We start from the raw sequence: 19,907 nt of genomic DNA on the forward strand, positions 1-19,907 counted from the left end.
ATCTTATTCAATTTAGCCTGTCAAAATCTTTTTCGATTTCAGTCATTCATGGTTAGCTATTCCTCCTATCTTCATGTCAGCTGCACATTTAATAAGCATTTCATATATGCCAATATCCAAGTTACTGATTGAAATGTTAAAAAATAAAGAACCAAGCATAGATTTCTGGGTCTTGCCACTGGAGATCTTCTTCCAAAATGATAGCAAACCACAAACCATACTGATTAACTACTCTGCCTGTACCTTTAGAACCAGTTTCATATCCTCCTAATTGTATTTTCATTTCACTTTTATTTTCCATGTTTTTCACAAGAATAGCATTTTCTTAATTTTTGAAAGCAGGGACACTGGTCCTTCTCAAATCCTCCAACAACTCAACTCATCTCTGACCTTTCCCGGATCACTCTAAGTGGTCCAGCAACCCCATCTGCAGTTCTTTCACAGTTCCTGAAGGTGTTCATTTGAACATTAACATTATCTTGCTGCTCTACCTCTTACTTATAGTATCTTGGGTATCAGCTCCTCATTAGCCATTTTTTCTTTTACATTTCTAAGTCTGTTCTCATTAGCAAAGAAAACAAAATATGTATCAAACCACTTTAACTCTTTTGTCATCAAATTATCACTCCCTTCTCCCCAAGCAGAGATCCTATCCCTTTTTTAAGTCTTTTTTCCTGAATGTAGCTAAAGAGTCCTTTTTCAGCTCCCCTAGCCTTGGCTTCTTCTGAGCCTGAGCACTCCTGAGAGGATTTCTGAATGACCACTCCCCAAACTTTTGTAGTCACCTTATTAGCTGCTTTTCTTTCCCTCTTCTCTCACTGTCTTTTAAAAATCTAAACTGGCGAGTTCCCTGTGCATATATGGATTACCAACATTATTTCTTTTTTCATATCTTCATAATTTCATTGTTGAGAGTGTCTTATCCTTTCTGGGCAGACTTTAGAGTTTTAAGAAACTTCAGTGACCTTCTAGTCATACCCAGAAAAGATTTTTTTTTTTATCACAGGCTCCTAACCATCCTTCCTTTTAAAATCTCTCCCCAAAGTCAGGATTCATCATGTGACTATCTTAACACGCAACTCCAGTCTAGCCACACCAACCTAGCTTCTTCTATGCCCTTTCAGAGGCACATTCCAGTCCTTGGTGTCACTGCATTAAGTTCCAGTGACACTGATGAGGTCACACATTGCCTGCCAGCATTAGAAGATTTGGGGTTTTGCGGGGGTTTTTTTGCTTTGAACTTGTACTCTGGGCATTTGTGTACATACAAATCTGATGTCATGGACTTCAACACTGGCTTCTACGATTTTTTTTATCCCAGATCGAATAAGAGATCAAAGCCTTAGAAGATGGCTGTATTTTAGAGCACGAGAGAGGAAGCAGAGGAGCATGAGAATGCTTGGTCTCCATGTGGATCATTCTATAATCACCTCAAACTCAAGACATCTAAGACTAAACTCATTCCCTTCACAAGACTTGAACCTCCTCTTATGTGTCAGGATCAAATTCTCAAGACTGATCTTTTGACATTTGTTCTCCTTAGATCCCTTAGATCCAACACATATTGGTAGATTCTGCTGATTTTATTTCAACACTCTCTCACAACTGCCTGGATAGTTCTAATCCACCATAGCTCAGGTTCATCTTATAGATTCTGGGCTGGTTGAGGCCTTACAGACTATTTGGTCTAACTCTTTAGTTTGACAGATGAGAAAAATGAGGCCCAAAGAAATTAACTAACTTGCCCAAAGTTACACAGTAAGTGGCAGGAGCAAAATTTGAACCCAGGTTTTGTGACTCAAAATCCAACATTATATTAAGGCCAATTTCTTAGTACCAGAAGATAATGGTACTTAGGTTACTTTAGCCAACTTGAAAGTCGGCGATGATAAGTCAGAACAGAAATTCTTCAATTAATCGAGTTGCTAGGAGTAACAGAAGAGTTCACCTAATATTTACACAACGTTATGAAATGAAGTATAAGATATATACTGTGGTTTTTGGTGTATTTTGAAAGGAAAATTTTTCTGCAATATGTCAAAGGGAAATTTTAATTAGTTACAGCTATTGTGGAAGTTAAGCTATATACTGTACTGATTAACTATATATCCCTTCAACATTATACAGGGCATCCCAAATTTCTTAATACAAGTTCAGTTTTAGCCTTTAAAATGCACACTGTATGTCAATTGAGATTCAATAATCTATCACTTAAGACTCAATTAAATTGAATAATTAGCAAATTAAATTGCTGCTTACTAGACTTTTATGGGGAGACAATACTTGTTTTAGTCTCTCTAGGTTTTCTTTTGATACAGGAACATTTTGACCATGGCATACCTCATTTGTATTCTTTTAAAGACAAAACTCTAACAGGGTGCAGTTTCATGTCAACAGCAATCCTTATTTAAAAGCTCTAGAGCAGATGTAGGAAATCTGCAGCCTTGAGGCCATTTGTGGCCTTCTAGGTCCTTGGGTACAGCCTTTTGACTGAGTACAAGTTTTACAGAAGAAATCTTTTTATTAAGAGGATTTATTCTGTGAAGTTTGGATTCAGTCAAAGGGCTGCATTTGAGGATGTAGAAAACCACATGTGGCCTCAAGACTGCAGTTCCCCACTCCTACTCTAGAATGTTAATGTTGGCCTACAGAGCTGAGATTTCAGACTGACAAACTATAAGAATAGCTTGTACGACAGAAATTATTTTTTTTCTCAAATGAGTCTGAGGAACCAGAGATTGAGATAAAAACTATTCTTGTATACTGCATATTATATATGAATCACATATATTATACACCGTATACCATATCATTTGTTCTCTAGTATAATGTTGAAGATAAACTTAGTAGGTCTGTTTACATATTTTGTAGAATTTCATAAACAAATTTAAATGGAAAAAATGCCAACAAAAATAAAATTCTTAGAATTATTGTATTGTATTAAGTTGTATAAGGCTTAAAAAAGTTGTTTATATTACTTCAAGACTAGCAAACTGTGTTAACTGTATGTGAAAGTGTATTATGTTATTTTTCATAAATTGATCTGTTTTAATGTGATCACAATTAAAATCACACTTAAGATTGCATGGTATTAATTAAAGTTGATCACCCTTTACCATCAATACCACCTAGAATCAGTATAGTGATCCAAACACTACTAGTATCTGTCATTCTACATCAGAATTTACATTTTAGTTTTAACAAACATGCTTTGAAGAGAATCATAATTAAGGCCGAACCTATTTCCAACTACAACATAACAGATTTACAACCACAACCTATTTCCTCCTCAAGTATGAAACTATCAATGACAATTCAGTTGTCATGTTTTAGGCTTCACAACTTAAATCTATTCTCACACTGGCACTCAGTGCTCTGATATGAAATAAACCAAAATAACTGAATATTTTATTCACTTTAAGAGTACTATTAAAGACAGTTTCAGGGATTGTTGGAAGATAGGCAATTCTATAATTACGCTTCAGGTGACATGCAGTATGCCTAGACACAGTCTATTTTCAACTTCTGAACATTTGGTTTAGAATACGTGTTTGATGTATACTCAGGCCTTTCCAGAAGGCTAGACCTTTGCACTTTATCTTGGAGTGTTCCTAATGTCACTCTGTTTCTTTTGTAAATTTTGTGTGTGTTCATCCTTCGTTGCCGAAGAAGACCATGCCATCAGAGAAATGATGACATGACTTGCACTTGACTTTGTTTTGAGTGAGGGAGGGCTGTGCAGGTCACCAGCCTCACTTCTCCTCCAGAGCCATCGGAATCCAGTGACCAGATATTCATCAGGATGACTGGAGATGACCCAGGATGAAGCAATTGGGGTTAAGTGACTTGCCCAAGGTCACACAGCTAGTGAGTGTCAAGTATCTGAGGTGAGATTTGAACTCAGGTCCTCCTGACTCCTACACTGGTGCTCTATCCACTGCACCACCTACCACCTAGCTGCCCCATTTTGAAAATTTTACAGACAATTCCAACAAAACAGCCTTTGCTTTAGAAAATACAATCCTACAGTAACATGCTATTAGCAAACTTCCAGTTTCTTGAAACTGTTTCTTTTTCCTTTCAAATGGTTACTTCTCATGAATGAGTGAACAATAAGAGTTGTAAAAACTGAAAGGCAAGAGTAGTTCTGACTTCTTAACACATCCTCTTGAATACAATTTTTTCCACTCTCATCAGCTCAGAAGCTGAGTTTCTATTAGCTAATTTGGATCATAGCAGAGATTAATGGAACTTTCCCCTCTCCACTTCTACTGGTTTCACAGACAGATAGAAGGAACTTAATCCTACACATTCAAAATTTTGAGGTAGACAGAAATGGATCCAGTAAATTCAAAGCTAGGGAAAAATATCAAAGGCAAAAGACTAAGGCTAAAAAGGTCCTTCACTTTGAAATTCCCCAGACTTGCAGTCAACCGAAGGCCACAACTGTGTGCAAACTCAATCAGGCTCAAGCCACAGAACCCTGCTGATGTCTGCACTACTGCTCCAACAGTACATCCAGCTGGCTGCAGCAGCTTCTCAACTCCCACTGTTACTCTGTTCCTCCACCCTGTGCTCCCTACCTTGGCCTGCCCTCACCTCAACCCAAAGAAATTCATTTAAATAAAATGGATAGTACATGGGAGAAAAGAGAGGGAGGGAGGAGAGAGCTGATGGGGGCAGCAGGGGACCTTTGGGGCTGCATCTGGTGCTGAGAGGGGAGCAAAGAGGTCCTCCTGTCTTTACCCCCTCTGTTGTCAAATTCTCTTCACACTGTTCCTAAGGTAATTTCCTGATGAATGACAGTGATCACAGAACTTCTCCCCTCACTCAGTGGTTCCCATTTCTGGATAAAGTACAAATTCCTCGGTTTGGCACCTAAGGCCCTTCACAATCTAGTTCCCACCTATGTTTCAGTGTCATTGCACCCCACTCTCATTCAAGTAATCTCTTTTCAGTCAAACCAAACTGTTGGCCTTTCACCATGCCCTCCTGCTTGTCTCCATCTCCACTGTCCAAGCACATTTTCAAGCACTGATACTGTTTGCTTTCAAGGTCCAGCTGATGTTCATCTTCTCTATGAAGCCCACGCTGATCAGCCCAGACCCAAGTGCTCCCTCCCTTCTCAACATCTGCCCTCATCCACAGTCTGACCTTTGGTTTTAAGCTCACATTGGTTATTCATGCATTCATCTCATTCCCACCTCATGCCCTCTGGGTCCCCAGAGTGCCCAGCATAGGTTACTGCACATAACAAGAGTCTGGGGGAGGAAGTGAACTGAAATGAATTACTGAAGAATGTGCTGGGTGGTCTCATTTTAGTCACTCTTCATTCTCCAGAAGGAATGAGTGGGTTTTTCAATGGACCCTATTCCTTAGAAACTCCTCCCACTCTGAGATTTATAGCCAGGATTTCTAGATCTTACTCTTAGTAGTTTTTTCTTTTTGGAAGTGAAAAATCCTCTGGGGAGGATGAATTATACTGAATGACAGGTGTAACCTACTCAGAACCCTCACATTACTTTGTAATGTCACACTGAATATTCTTTCTTATTTAATCTCAACGTGTTTCAGTTAAACTATGGAAATTTGTTTCTCTAAAACTATTTTCCAACAAACCTTGTTTAAAATTAAAACTATAAAGACATTTCAACAATTGAACTCTAAGTTACATGTTATAATACATACCTGTGATATACGAAGCTGACATGCTGCTAATTCTTTTTCATTTTCTTCCATTTTTTTGTTGCTTTCTGCTTGGGTGCTTTCTAACTGTTTGCAGCGTTTTACCATTGTTTTCACTTCTGATTTCATTTTACTAATGTACAGTCTTGCAACGGTGAACTCTTCATCTATCATGCCAGTTCCTTCGGGCTGCTGAGAAGAAAAATTAAATTCATGTGAACACTGGAGCAATAAACTATTTTAGCGAAAGATTAGAATCCAAAATACAGTCAACAAAGTTAATATTTGCAGAATCGGTGTGACATTTACTTAAATTTTGTTCATATCTGGGGTCAGTTTATTCCTTTTAGCTTTTGCTTTCAAAGCTCATATCAAAGAATCCCAACCTGTGAGATGACTGGTAAGTTTTTTTGTTTTGTTTGGGGAAGGGTAGAGATTAGAGACAGTATTGCTGTGGAATATACTGTAAATTGTTGGATAATACACACACACACACACCCACACACACACACCCACACACACACACACACACACACACACACACACACACACACGTATATATACACTGAGTGTTTCCATTCTGTCATTATGAATTTTCTCAAAGGATACTAAAGGTATTAAAGGATACTAAAGGTAATACAAAGGTATTACCACAATGTAGAGGTCCATGAAATTGGATACTAAAAAGAGGTTCTCATACTTGAAAATGTAGGAAATTAATGGCCCAAACTATAACCTGCTTGAATTTTCCTTCCACTACTTAAAATACAATGTTATACAGTATGTGAATATAGGCTAAGAAAAAGATCTGATATTAGACCTAAAAAAATACAACTCTGCCTCTTAAATTTTTCTCATGAGTAAATTTTCAATAACCATAATCATTTTAGCTACAATAACATCCCTAGACTATTAATGAATTGCTAGTAAAAAGAAGTTTAGGCTGCTGTGAGAACCCCACGAAGAATATGAAGAAAGAACTATGTCTAAGCCATGTTACTTATGCATTTTTCCTGTGTAAGAAAAGTACAGTGCAAAGCAAAGATGGAGGTTCAATGAATGTCTACTAAAACAGCACTACATGATATTAGATTTGCTCAAGTGAAGTTAATTTTTGTGTCCCAAGCACCAGCCTCCAGGTCAATGCTGGAAAACTGTGCTGGATGGTATTTTAGCTTGCCACAAATCAGATTTGCTTGTCACATTAATGAACTTTTGATTAGTTCGAAGATTAAAAGAGGGATTTTAGATCTTATTACTTTTGGTAAAACATGTCATAATTCCAACAGCTGACTCATGTAGGCAACGTTGGGGTGCTTACTTTGAAACATATACTCTCTTAATTCTATGTTACTCAGCATAAAGACTGATTTTAATGCCCCCAGGATCTAGAGAAGGGGTTCTTAACCCGTGGTCTACAGAACCCCAAGAGGTCTTTGGATAGATTTTAGAGTATCTGTGAACTTGAATGGGGAAAAAATAATTTTTATTTCAATATAATTGGTGCTTTTTCTATATATTTTATTTTACACATTTAAAAATATGATTCTAAGAAAAGGTCCATAGATTTCTCTAGACTATCAAAGGGGTTCATGACACACCCCCTGCTCTAGAGTGATATGCTGACAAAAATTAAGATTCTTGATTTGGGTGATGATGCTTTTTTGGGCACTTTTTACTCATGGACAATTACTTAATGTTCCTTCATTCAGCTAATATTTATGAACCACCACCACCATCTACAGAGAAATCACAAGACCTGTTCTAGAAGAGTTTACAATCCAGCAGAGACTAATAAACAAGCTATCTGGGGATTAGATGGGCTATCTTCCTGAAGCTCCTTTCCAGCTCTAAAATGTATGACTTCATGACAATTAAAAATGATCTCCACAGAGAATGTTTATTTTCTCACGGACAGCAACATTGTAAGACTCTCAACGTGAAGACCATGGGTTTGAGTTCAACAGTGGGCATTTCTGTTGGGAAGGCAATGTAGAGAGACAGCAGAACTGGATCCAGAAGGACCTGGTTCAAATCCTGACTTTGATATTAACTGCATCAGCCTAGGAGCCAGCACAGTGCAGCACAGGCAGTCTGGTCTGAGAACTTGCCCTTTAGAGCTATGTGGCCTTCAGAAAGTCATCCAATCCCCTCCAGGCTCAGACTCTTCAATGGGAAATCAAAGGAGCTGGTGAGATGACTTCTACTGCCGCCTCCTTCTCTAAGCCATGAGCCAATCTAGGTATGTCTTTTTTCTTCTTTAAAATAAGGAGGCTATGCTAGATGTTAAAGCTTCTTCTTTACAAACCCTATAATCACAATAATGGCCCACGAATTAAGCAGGAACTGTGAAAATACATCCCCAAAGGAGATCAGAGTGGGGCCAGTGGAGTGGGTAGTCTGACAGTTGTCAAGATCTAGGCTCAGACCCCATCTGACATTCACTATCTGCCTCCCCCCAACCCTGGCAAGTCCCTTCCCTAGACCTCCTCAGGCAACTCTCTCTAGTTAGTGCTTATCTACTTTGTGAGTGATTCTGGCCTTCGGTGGATAGATAGCCCACAGCAAGACTAATAAGGTATATACATCTTCCATGTATGTTTATAGGCCTACATGACTACACGTGTTCCCTTTTTCTCCTTGGAACAGGAGAAGATGTTCCAAAGTCTAAAGGTACATAATTTTACCTTGTCCATCACAGATGTCTTACTGCTTTGAACTGTGACCCAGTTTGTAGCTGGATGCTGAGTTACATAGAGCCCTGGTGACAAGCCAATCAGGCGCTGGGCCACGTGGGCTTCCACACCCTTTGGCATTTGAGCCAATCAGATGCTGGGCCATGTAGGTTTTCATGCCTTTCTGCACTGAGCCAATCAGGTGCCGAGGCTTATTTGAAATTTGATTGTGACCTTTTTGATTTCCCAGATTAGTGACCCTAGGTAGCTGTTATCAACCCCTACTCCCCCCATCTCCCCAGATGTTGGTGCTCTCCATCTGGTGACGTGTGTAATTATTTCTATTACTCTGTTGAGCTTTGTTTTACTATGTTTCTATAATGATGGTTTATCTTGTCCTTATGTGCAGAATAAATGTTGTGCTGGTTTAACTTTGAGTGAAGAGTGCCTATTATACTATGCAATTCAATCCTTAAAATATATATACATATCCACAGCAGCTGCTCATATTACACTGGCGATATACCCACACTAGGAACTCTCCTGTTATGAGATTAAAGATCCCTAGTGTATTTACTTACCTGTAAGGCTTTTCAAAGCTACATACTATCTTAGTGGAAAAAATTGTGGATCAGTGTCAAGTGACCTGGGTTCCAGTTTCATGTATGAAATGTGTGTGACTTCTGGTGAGTCAGTGGGGACCACTACTCACAATTTTTCAAGTTATCTTTTCAACACATACATTTTAACTGAAAACATGCAATTTGCTAAAAATGAAAATGCTATGTCTCAAATTTACAAATCTTATTCAACAACAAGCACTTTCTAAATCACGTGGTCTTCAACATTTTTTATCCTCCAGTAAGGTTCCTACACCCTCTGAAATCCCACCTCTACCATGAAGAGGCCAAAATTTTCAGACTGCTGAAAAGGGAAGTGTAATGACAGCCACATAAATACTGAGCAGCAACCTCTTTTCCTTTGAATCTGCCCAGTCCATGCTGAATGGAGAGTGTAGGCCATGGCCTCTGGGGGCTCAGCCGTTTTTTTTTCATATGCTCTGGGACTCCTTTTAGAACTCTCCATCACACCTCCTCACTAGGTACCTTCTTCCTTCCTTCCCTTTCAGCTTCCTTCTTCCCCCATTAGATTGTATGCTTTTTGAGGGTAAGGACTAGTTTGTCTTTATTTGTATATATATGCCCAGCAATGAACATAGTGTCTGGCATACAGTAAGTGCTTTATAAATGTTTGCTGACTTGATTTTATTTAGAAGAGTAAAGATTAATGGTGAATAACATGACAAAGTAACAGAGTTGAGAGAAGAGTAGGCTGAGAAATTGAATTGCCTCAGGAAGAAATGAAACAGAGGCATTTATCCAACAAGCATTTATTAAGTGCCTATATGCACAAGAGAAAAAAATGGATGGCATTAACTAATTTCGCAATCCTGGTCCAATAGTAATTTGGCTTCCAGTTTTAAGTTAATTGCCTCAGAACTTTCTGAACAATGAAAATTTGAGTAACAAGTTAACAGAGAGATAAAAAGTAAAAGTTTTCTTTCATTCCTACTTCTGGTAGACTTAATAATAAACTGTTCACATTCCTTAATTGATAAATGGTCAAAGGATAAAGGATATAAGACAGTCCTAAAAAAATTCAATCTGAAGCCATATGAAAAAATGCTTCAGATCATGGGTAATTAGAGAAATGCAAATTAAAAGAACTCTGAAGTTCCACCTCATACCCATCAGATTGGCAAATCTGACCAAAAAGGAAAATGACAAATGTTGGAGGGACTGCTAAAATATAGGTACATTAATTGATGGAGGTACAAATTGGTCTAGCCATTATGGAATGGCTTTCTAACTATATCCCAAGTTACTAACCTGTATATATACCCTCTGACCCAGTGATACAGCTACTAGGTGTATACCCCAAAAAGATCAAACAGAGAGGAAAAGGTTCTAAATATTTATAGTATCTCTTTTTGTCGTGGTAAAAAACTGGAAACTAGGGATATTCATTAATTGAGGAAACGGCTGAACTAATTATGGCATATGAATGTAATGGAATAATATTGGGCTAGAAGAAATCAAGAGATAGTTTCACAGAAACCTGGGAAGATGCCTATGAAATGATACAAAGCCAATTAAGCAGAATCAAGAAAACAACTTATATTCTAACATCAATATTGTAAAAAAACAAACAATTCTGAAAGACTTAACTTGATCAGTGATCAACCATGATCCTGAGGAATAATGATGAAAACTGCCGCCCACCTCGTGAAAAAGAGGGATGGCTGAACACCAGACCTGACCAATGTGGGCGTCTGTTTTGCTTTTACCATGCATATTTGTTATAAGGGTTTTGTTATTGCAATTTTTTTCTCATGTGAGAATGAGGTGAGATGGAGAGAAAATAAATGCTAGTCTAATTTAATAAAAATAATTTTGAAAATAATGATGTGTCAAATTTCCCCCTGAAGTTTTACAATGGGAATGGAGTGTGTAAGCTAAGCTTCTTTTGGAATTTAAGTTGGATGACCATTGGTTGGGGATGCAGTTAAAATGCTTCAGTCCAGAAGTGCTCTGTATATAAAAGGGCTTTAATCAATGTTTCCTAAGTTGAAATTGAGAGAGGGCCTTCTAATGATAACCTGGATTTTAACTAAAATGTAAAGTCTAAACACATCACCTATTGCAATATTCAAATTCTTCTCACCTTAAATGCATGTTATTTTGCTGTTAGGCTGACTCATTTTTAGCCTTCCCAGGCCCATCTCCCAAACTTATACCACTAACATTTTTCACTAATTTTTAGTAGTGACTACAATGTCAGGGGACATGAGCAGTCTGAAGCACATCATCAGTCCTGGGTTTCACAAGCTTGTGTTTATTTTAACTGAATGTTCATGGTCCAATTTACTTCAATCTAAAATGGGGCAGCTAGGGGGCACAGCACATTGACAGAGCACTAGGTTTGGAATTAGGAAGATTCATCTTCCTCAGTTCAAATATGACCTCATACATTTACTAGCTGTGTAACCTTAGGCAAGTCACTTAACCCTGTTTGCCTTAGTCTCCTCATCTGTAAAATGAGTTGGAAAAGGAATGGCTAACACTCCAGTATCTTTGGCCAAAAAACCCCCCAAAAGACTTTTGGGATACCCTATAAAACTGGCTATGAGCCATTATTTATAGTTATGACTAGAACATCATATTTACCTTGACATCATTGTTTCCCACAGCAATTCCAATTTCTGCAAGGTCTTTCAATAAAGACGCCATCATCTCTGTTGCTCGTTTTTTCTGGTGATTTGTCATTTCCTTGAGTTTTTGAAGTTCAGCATCTATACTTGCCAGAGTTGCCTATAAACATTAAGAGTTCAAATATTTGTTAAAATAATTTAATAACCTAGTAATTAAAGCCAGGGGAAGCACAGTATGGTAGAAAAAACTGTCCCTGGGAATCAAGAAGACCCCAATTCAAATCCTCCCTAGGACAGATGTTAGCTGTGTGATGCTGGGAATATTACCTAAGCCTTCAGGACATGAGGCAACTCTCCTTAAGACTATACACTGTAAAGCAGGTGCCTATCTGTACTGGTAGAGAGGGTTCCATAAATCCCCAACTCTCAAAAAGATTGCCAATCTGTTTCGCACAAATGTAACAGTTCAAAAACGTAAGTAGCCACTCTACAGAATGAAATATGGTAACAGCAGGCACTTACATAATTCTTTCCAATTATAACACTCTACATAAATTCTACCTTTTTAGAAAATCATAATGAAAATGGTAAACCACAGATCACTAAGTATTTGTTGGGTATGTTGTAAAAAATACTTAAAATATGCACATGGAATATTTTATAAGTAAACTGTTTATTGGCTGAATGCTAACAGGAAATCAATATTATTTGGTTATGAAAAGTTACAATACCAATGACTAATGCAAATTAAATGAAATTCCCTTCATTACTGTGTTGTTTAATTTCTTAGTAGTATAGTCAGCTTGCTAGCCTACTATCATCTGTCACCCTGAACAATGGGATCTAATTTTTAAGTTCTCTTCCCATCAGAAGGTTGGAGAATAATCATTTTAACAGTATTTAACCACACATGGACATAATGGGGGAATATAACGGTGATCTTAATGCAATCTTTTTTGGTTACTGTTGTTAACAACAGAAGGATAAAAGACAGAAGTTTTGGTGCAGAGCAAGAGCTGGTGATTGACAGCTCAGGACCATGAGCATCACTGTACAATCATAATAACTGCCACATGAGAACTATTCAAGACAGAAATTTATCAAATCATTAAAAAATGAAAAAACACACTGTGATTTTCTTACCGATTTCTGATTCAACTCATCGCTGAGCAGCTCATATTCCTTAGCTTTGTCTTCTACCTCCTGGGACTTCTGATCGTAGTTGACGGCAAGCTCCTCCAGGGCCTGAAGCACTTCCTTTACCTCCTCCTTGGAGGCGTCATTCTCGGCCTGCAGGCGATTCAGCTCAGCCTGCATGTTGTCTTGGTCCCTTCTTGTAGATGCCAGAAGCTACAAAGAAGTGCAGATGTGGCCATTTTCACCAAAGTATTAATACAAGGAAAGGCTAGATGTACTTGGCTTTAACTCTAATCTCCATATGTCTGTTCTTGAGTACAAGCAGAAAGTACAGAAATGGGGATTCAGGTAAATTATTAGCTACAGCATCCTTCACTGATCTGGGATATCTCATTCCTGTTTATTAAACACCAGAGTTCACCCAGAGTTCACAGGAATCAGGAATAAAAACTAAAGGACTCTATGGGCAACAACTCTTTCTTTAGGAATTCTTCTTGGCTTAGATATGACAACGTATTTTTAGTGAGATGTAGGAAATGGGGAAGAGGGCAAGAGAGGAAGGTCTGTAAAGGACTAAAATGTGGTTTGAATTCATGTAGTTCTAATTTCAAGTTCATGATAAACTGAAACTTTACAGGGAGGTAACAGGTGAAACTTGCCTCTTCTTGATCCAACATCTGTGTCTTCAGTTTCTCTACCAACTGACTCTGCTGATTAATTTCTTCATCCTGCAATTGAAAAAAATCAGCTATCAACAGGTCTCAAAAATTAGTTGTAATCTTGATTAGTGGGTAAAATAGCTTATAAAATAATTAAGCACACATGTAAAATGGAAACAGAAAAATAACTTTCTGAATTTCAAATGAAAAAGTACAAGTAAATCCTATTTTTTTATATACTGAAAACAAATGTTTTTACCACACATAAAAACATGCTAGATGAGACAAAATAATTTCTTTAAATTCAAGACAGTTTAGTTTTTTCTCAAGAAAAATATTCAAATGCTACTATTTTTTGAAGTACTCACTGCTACAATAAACATACAATTTATTATACTATAAACAAGGAAAAAATGCATTCTTTACCAAAGTCTTTTCTTAAAATATTTTAAACGACCATCATTATAGCTATTAACATAGCACTTTAAAACCCTTAGTATACATTAACTCATTTAATCCTGTGACAGAGGTATGACCAGGATCATTATCTCCATTTTACAGGTTAGATAACTGAGGCTATAGGAGGAATTAAGTATCTTGCCAAAAGTCATATGACTAATAAGTGTCAGAAGCAGGACCTGAATGTGGGTTTTACAAAGTCCAAGGTATAAGTGAAAAATAATGAATAAAAAAAGTATCAGGTTTTATACAATTTACTGAAGTGTCACTGTAAGATTATATTACGGAAACATTTCAAATTGAGGCTAGACACAGTAAACACATAACTATTTCCCCATTTCTTATTTTTCCCCTTCAGTGCTCCTACCCAATGGCTTTCACTCTAAACACATTACTGACACTCAATGATACCTTTGTACTTTCCTGATAAAACCTCCATCTACTCTAGTCCCAATCACATCTCTTTTGCTTGATAATTTGGTCCAGTTGAGTCCTACATCTTCGTTCTGCTATGCCCCACATAGTTATTCTTTCCCCTGGAAGATTTTATTTTTCTTTAAAAAACAGAACCTGAATTCTGAGATTTCAGATGAAGAGCTGATCTCCCAAGTGTGCCTCATTTCCCTCATCTTGGGAAGAAATCTGTGGTAAAGATTCATTCCACCAACCAGAGACCTAATCACTAGGGTCTAAAAACTCTAACAGGTCTTATACCTGTGATAGTTAGAGGCAGTGACAGCGGATGCTGATTCTGGGCTGGGACACAGTGAAACCATAGAGGGTGTAGAGCCTCTTTCAACTCATCATTCAATCAGTAAGTCAACCAATATTATGAAGTACCTACTATAAGCCAGGCACTGTGCTAAGTGCTGGGAAGACCAAAGACAGTCCTTGCCCTCAAGGAGCTTACAACCTAACGGAGGAGACAAGACACAAACAAATAAATGTCAGCTATATACAGGATAAATAGGAAATAATTAACGGAGGGAAGACACTAGAATTAACAGCGGTTGGAGGTTTCCAGTAAAAGAAAAAATTTTAGTTGGGAATAAAAGGAAGCTAGAGAGGTCAGTAGTTGTGTGGAAGAGGCAGATCATTTCAGGTATAGGAGAAAGTAAAAAAAATGCCCAAAGCTGAGATGGAATGTCCTTATTCATTGAACAGCCAGGAAGCCACTGTCAATGGATTAAAAGTTACATTGGGTAGGTGTAAGGTAGAAGAAGGCTGAAAAGGTAAGGGGATTTTTAGAAGGAGCATTTTGTAAATTTTGATTCTGGAAGCAACATAGAGCCACAGTAGTTTAACGGTGCAGGGTAAGGGGGGGGAGCCATGTTATACTAGGAAAATCACTTTAGTGACTGAATGGAGTATGGATCTCAATGGGCAGAGACTTGAGGCAGGCAGATGCACTAGCAGGCTATTGCTACAGGGCCAGATGATGTGATGAGGACCTATACCAGAGTGGTGTCAGTATCAGAGGAGGGAAGAGGGTGTATTCCAAAGATGAAATGGAAAGACCCTGGCAACAGCTTGGACACGACAGGGTGATACATAGTGAGGAATCCAGGATGACGCCTAGGTTTCGGGCCTAGGAAACAGGAAGGATGACATTGTCCTCTACAGTAATAGTGGAAGTAGCACTGGGGGAGGTGGGGTTTAGAGGGAAAGTTTGGTTTTGGACATTTTGAGTTGAAGATGTCTGTTGGACATCCAGTTTCAGATGTCTGAAAGCCAGCTAAAGATGAGAGATTGGAGGTCAGCAGAGAGATGAGGGTAGGAAAGGTAGATTTGAGAATCATCACCATGTAGATGGTAATTAAATCTATGGGAACTGATGAGATCACCAAATGAAGTAGTATAGAGGGAGAAGAGAGGAACCCAGGACAGAACCCTGAGGAATACCTATAATTAGAGGGTGATAGACAGAAGCAGTCAAATAGGTAGGAAGGGAACCAAGACTGTGTTTTAAAAACCTAGAGAGAAGGAGGACTGAGAAAAGGTGATTGTATTTGGCAACTAAGAGATCACTAGAAACTCTGGAGAGCAGTTTCTGTGGAATGATAAGGTTGGCAGTTGGATTATAAAGGGTTAAGAAGAGAGTGGGAAGAGAGGCAGTGGAGGCACCAATTGCAGATGGTCTTTTCAAGGAGTCTTACTATAAAGGTAGGGGATGAAAGTGTATGGAAGAAATCAAGTGAAGGTTTTTTCAGGATAGGGAGACAAGGGCATGTCTGTAGGCACTAAGAAGTGAGCCAGTGGACAGGGAGAGAATGAAAGTAAATGACAGAATGGGAATGACGGAGGGGGCAATCTGTTAGAGGAGATGGGATGGGATCTCTTGAACAAAAAAGGATTAGCCTTGTAGTAAGGCCACTTCATCATGTGATGAAGGAGGAAACAGACAGTAGCAGAAGGAACATGAGTGACAGGAGATGGAGAAGAGGGAACTTGTGGTAAAAGACATCCATTTTTTCTGTAAAACATGAGGCAAAGTTCTCAGCTGAGAGTGTGGGGGAAGGTAGCTATGGAATGAATAAAGAGGGATGAAAGATTTGGAAGAGTCACCGTGGAGAGTGGATTAGTGAGCCGATGGGGGTCCCAGGGGGATCGCCATCACTACTGATTCTTTCATTCCTTCCTGACTCGACTATATTCTTCTCTATAGCTACCTCCACAATAACACTGTCTCTTAATTCTCTTTTTATTTTCTCTACCTGCCCTCCTCATCTGTACCCTAAACCCTGCACCAGGCCCCCTTCTCTCTGGACTTTTCACTTAACGTGTGCTCTTAGACCATTGTCTTCCAGACACTTACCACCTGATCATTTCTCTTCAAAGGTTCCTTATCCTGACTTCTTGCTGAGTAACATGCCTTGTCCCCATCTTTTCCAAACCTTCGTTCAGTTGTCTCCTCATACTCTCACCTTCTGGCTCAGCCAAACTCCTAGAAAGGCTCATCTGCATTCACCGCCTCATCTCCCACCTGCTTTCTGATCTCCTGAAGTTTATCTTCTGTTCCCACTAATGACTAAAACTGCTCCCTCCAAGGATACATTGTACCTGCTAATCCCACTGGCCTTTCCCAGTCTTAGCTCTAAATATCGTGGACCAGCTCTCTCCTCTCAAAGCTTACATGATATTGCTTTTTCTTGCTTCTCTTCCTCCCTGTCTGACCGTTTCTTCTCAGTCTCCTTTACTTTGTTCATCTTCTTGCTCCTGTTCACGAGTTGATGCTGAAGGCTCTAGATTAGGCCCTTGTCTCTCTCTACAGTCTTTACTCCTTAATCTCCTTAGTTTCCATAGATAGTTCCCAAATTACATATCCAGTCATATACTGTTGAGGAAACACAATTTCATTTAGTATCAGAGGATGCGAGTCAAATTCTGGCGTTGCCACTTATGAATCTCATAAGCTTAGGCAGTCACTTAACCTTTCTGGGTATCAGTTTTCTCATCACTGAAAAAGGAGGAGGGGAACCAGAATGGCCTCTGGGATCCCTTCCAAATCGAAATCTTCTCTACACAACTATTTCAGAACTCAAGCCCCACACTCATATCTGCTCCCTGAAACTGGCTGCCTTGTGGGCATTTCATTTTGGAATAACCAGAGCAAACCCACGTCTCCTCCAGATCTCCCTATTTCTATCAAGGTCATCACTGTTCTTCTAATCACCCAGGCTCAAAACCCTGGTGGCATCTTCTACCTCCTCTGACTTCACATCCAGTCAGCTGTCAGGTCTTACTGATTATACAGCAATGACATCTCTTGTATTCATCCTTTGTCATCCTCTCACACAACCTCTACCCTAATTCAGAATCTGACTGTCTGGACTATTCTGAGTCTCCTAAATAGTGTCCCTGCTTCTTACCTTCCTTCTACACAGCTCTCAAACTGATATTCCCAGCATACCCTACTAAGACAACTTCAGCTTATTGCCTCTAAGACAAAATACAAAAATCCCAAATCCTCAAGCTGGGACATTTAAAGCCCTCTTTGATATGATTTCTTTTTCTCGTTATAGCCACAGTTCATATTATTCCATTTTTTTGCCTTCTTCATTCTAGCCCAACAGGTCTGCTAGCCATTCCTCACACATGACTTTTCATCCCTTTCTTATATGCCTTTGCATAGGCGGAATCTCATGTCTGGAATGCATTCCCAGGTATTCTCTACCTCTTGGAATTCCTGCTTCCTTTACAGTCCAGCTGAGGTACCACTTTTCACATGAGGCCTTTCTTGATCCCCTCATTATTAACTTTCTCTCCCTCCTGAAATGTCACATCTGTGTAGATATTGTCAGCCTCCCATCCCATTCCATCCCACCCCAATTGAAATGTAAGCTCCTCAAGGGAAGAGACTTATTTCATATTTTTATCTTCAGCACCTACGTATAGTTCCTAGCACATAACAGGAACTTAATAAATGTGTCCTGAACTTAGTGAAGTTATCCGACAGCACGATTTCAGAACCAGAGATATAATAAATTTGCACAATGATAAATGCAAACCACACACCTGCCAAAGATAGAGATAGAAATAAAAGCAAAGGAATTCAGATGAAAGGAGAGATACTAAAAAAGATGTATTTAGAATAGTCACAAGGACCATCATATTATTAGTTGAAAATATATTCACATCCAAATGAAAACAATTTGTCAAGAAGACAATAATATTCATAAATTCAAATTCAATCTTGAATAAGAACAATGCCTACCTTATCATCGAGTTGTTTGTACAACTTAGCAATCTCTTCTTCACACTTTCTCCTTTCAGCGTCAGTAAAGTTTCCTGTAACTCCAATTGCGGCTGCTGGTTTATCGTTGACGACAGTAATATCTTTATCTACCGCGAAGGCTTCCAAGTTGGCTTTCTCTTTGTCAAACTGTTCATCCACCGGCACAGTCTCCCCTTAAATAAGACAGAGCAATGACTGTCTAATAAGACTGAACACGTTCAAAACTGAACTCATGAATCTTCCCCTATCAGCTTCTTTGTTTCCGTCTAGTCATATTTGACTTTACAGTTAGTCAATCACCAAACCCAGATGATTTTCTTTTGAAAAGTCTCTTTCCAATTTCACTATCTCTCCCCTAATCCAGGCTGTCCTCCCTTCACATGGAATATTCCAACGGTTTACTAGCAGCTCTTACTGCATCCCTCCTCAATCTATCCTGATAATCCTGACAAGCCATTCTACCACCTTATCCACATACACTGTTCCTTGCCTCCACACTCAGCCAGAAAGGTTTTCAAAGGCTGCCACCCATACCTTAGTCAGATATGGTGGTCTGTGTACTGCAAATACATTATAGTTGTTCCCTACTCTGTCTTTTCTCACTTTGTTCTCCTACAAAAAAAATGGCCTTTCCTACCTACTATTCAAATCACAGTTTTCAGCTTCCCTAACTACTCTTGTATACACACACTCTTTCTTTTAAATCTCTATGGTGTTTATTCCATATACAATTTAGCCTTTAATTATTTACTGTCTTGTTTGCTTTTGTTTTGTATTTGTTAGTCTTCTCTCTCCAACTCAACTGTAAGTTCCTTAAGATCACCATGCAAATACAAGCTTATAAATATAACATACTTTTTGTTGCCTTTACCCCTACCAAGTACAATACTAATCACACGGAAGATACTGAGTATTTGTTAAAGGACTGAAACTGTCTACCTAACTACTGAGAAAATACAAATGTACAAAAACCCAGGATCACTCAGTGAAATTTAGTCAGGCTAGTAAATAACTATAAATCAAAGGATTAAAAAGTGTATTAACTGCTGAAGAAATTTTCTTGACACCGATATGGTGGTAATTAATCCTATAATTATGAAATTTGTTGTTTTATAATATTTAATTTGATAAATAGAAAATGCTTCTTTTTAATTATCCAACATATACCTACTTCTACAATTCTAGACCCCTGGTAAATTTTTGTTTTTTTAAGCTATTAATCATAAGCTCCTTACTACTGAAAAGTAAAGAAGAGAAATGATATCCTAAATGGTCATTTAGGATGAAATGACATATCCTAAAGTTAGCCAAGTTAAAACTAGATATGCTAAATACTGATATGGTCA

General features: G+C 38.5%; 1 protein-coding gene across 1 annotated transcript in view; it reads right to left on the reverse strand.

Moving 5' to 3' along the window:
- Positions 1-19,907, reverse strand: part of KIF5B (kinesin family member 5B) — a 68,906-nt gene that overhangs the window by 14,784 nt on the left and 34,215 nt on the right. The window contains exons 12-16 of the mRNA XM_072651937.1: positions 18,541-18,734; positions 13,368-13,436; positions 12,715-12,921; positions 11,588-11,731; positions 5,689-5,877 (exon numbers count right to left, since the gene is read on the reverse strand). Of these exons, the coding sequence (XP_072508038.1) occupies positions 5,689-5,877; positions 11,588-11,731; positions 12,715-12,921; positions 13,368-13,436; positions 18,541-18,734 (803 nt within the window). The remainder of the gene's footprint in view (positions 1-5,688; positions 5,878-11,587; positions 11,732-12,714; positions 12,922-13,367; positions 13,437-18,540; positions 18,735-19,907) is intronic.

The sequence above is a fragment of the Notamacropus eugenii genome, chromosome 3, assembly GCF_028372415.1.
Source record: "Notamacropus eugenii isolate mMacEug1 chromosome 3, mMacEug1.pri_v2, whole genome shotgun sequence".
NCBI lineage: Eukaryota > Metazoa > Chordata > Mammalia > Diprotodontia > Macropodidae > Notamacropus > Notamacropus eugenii.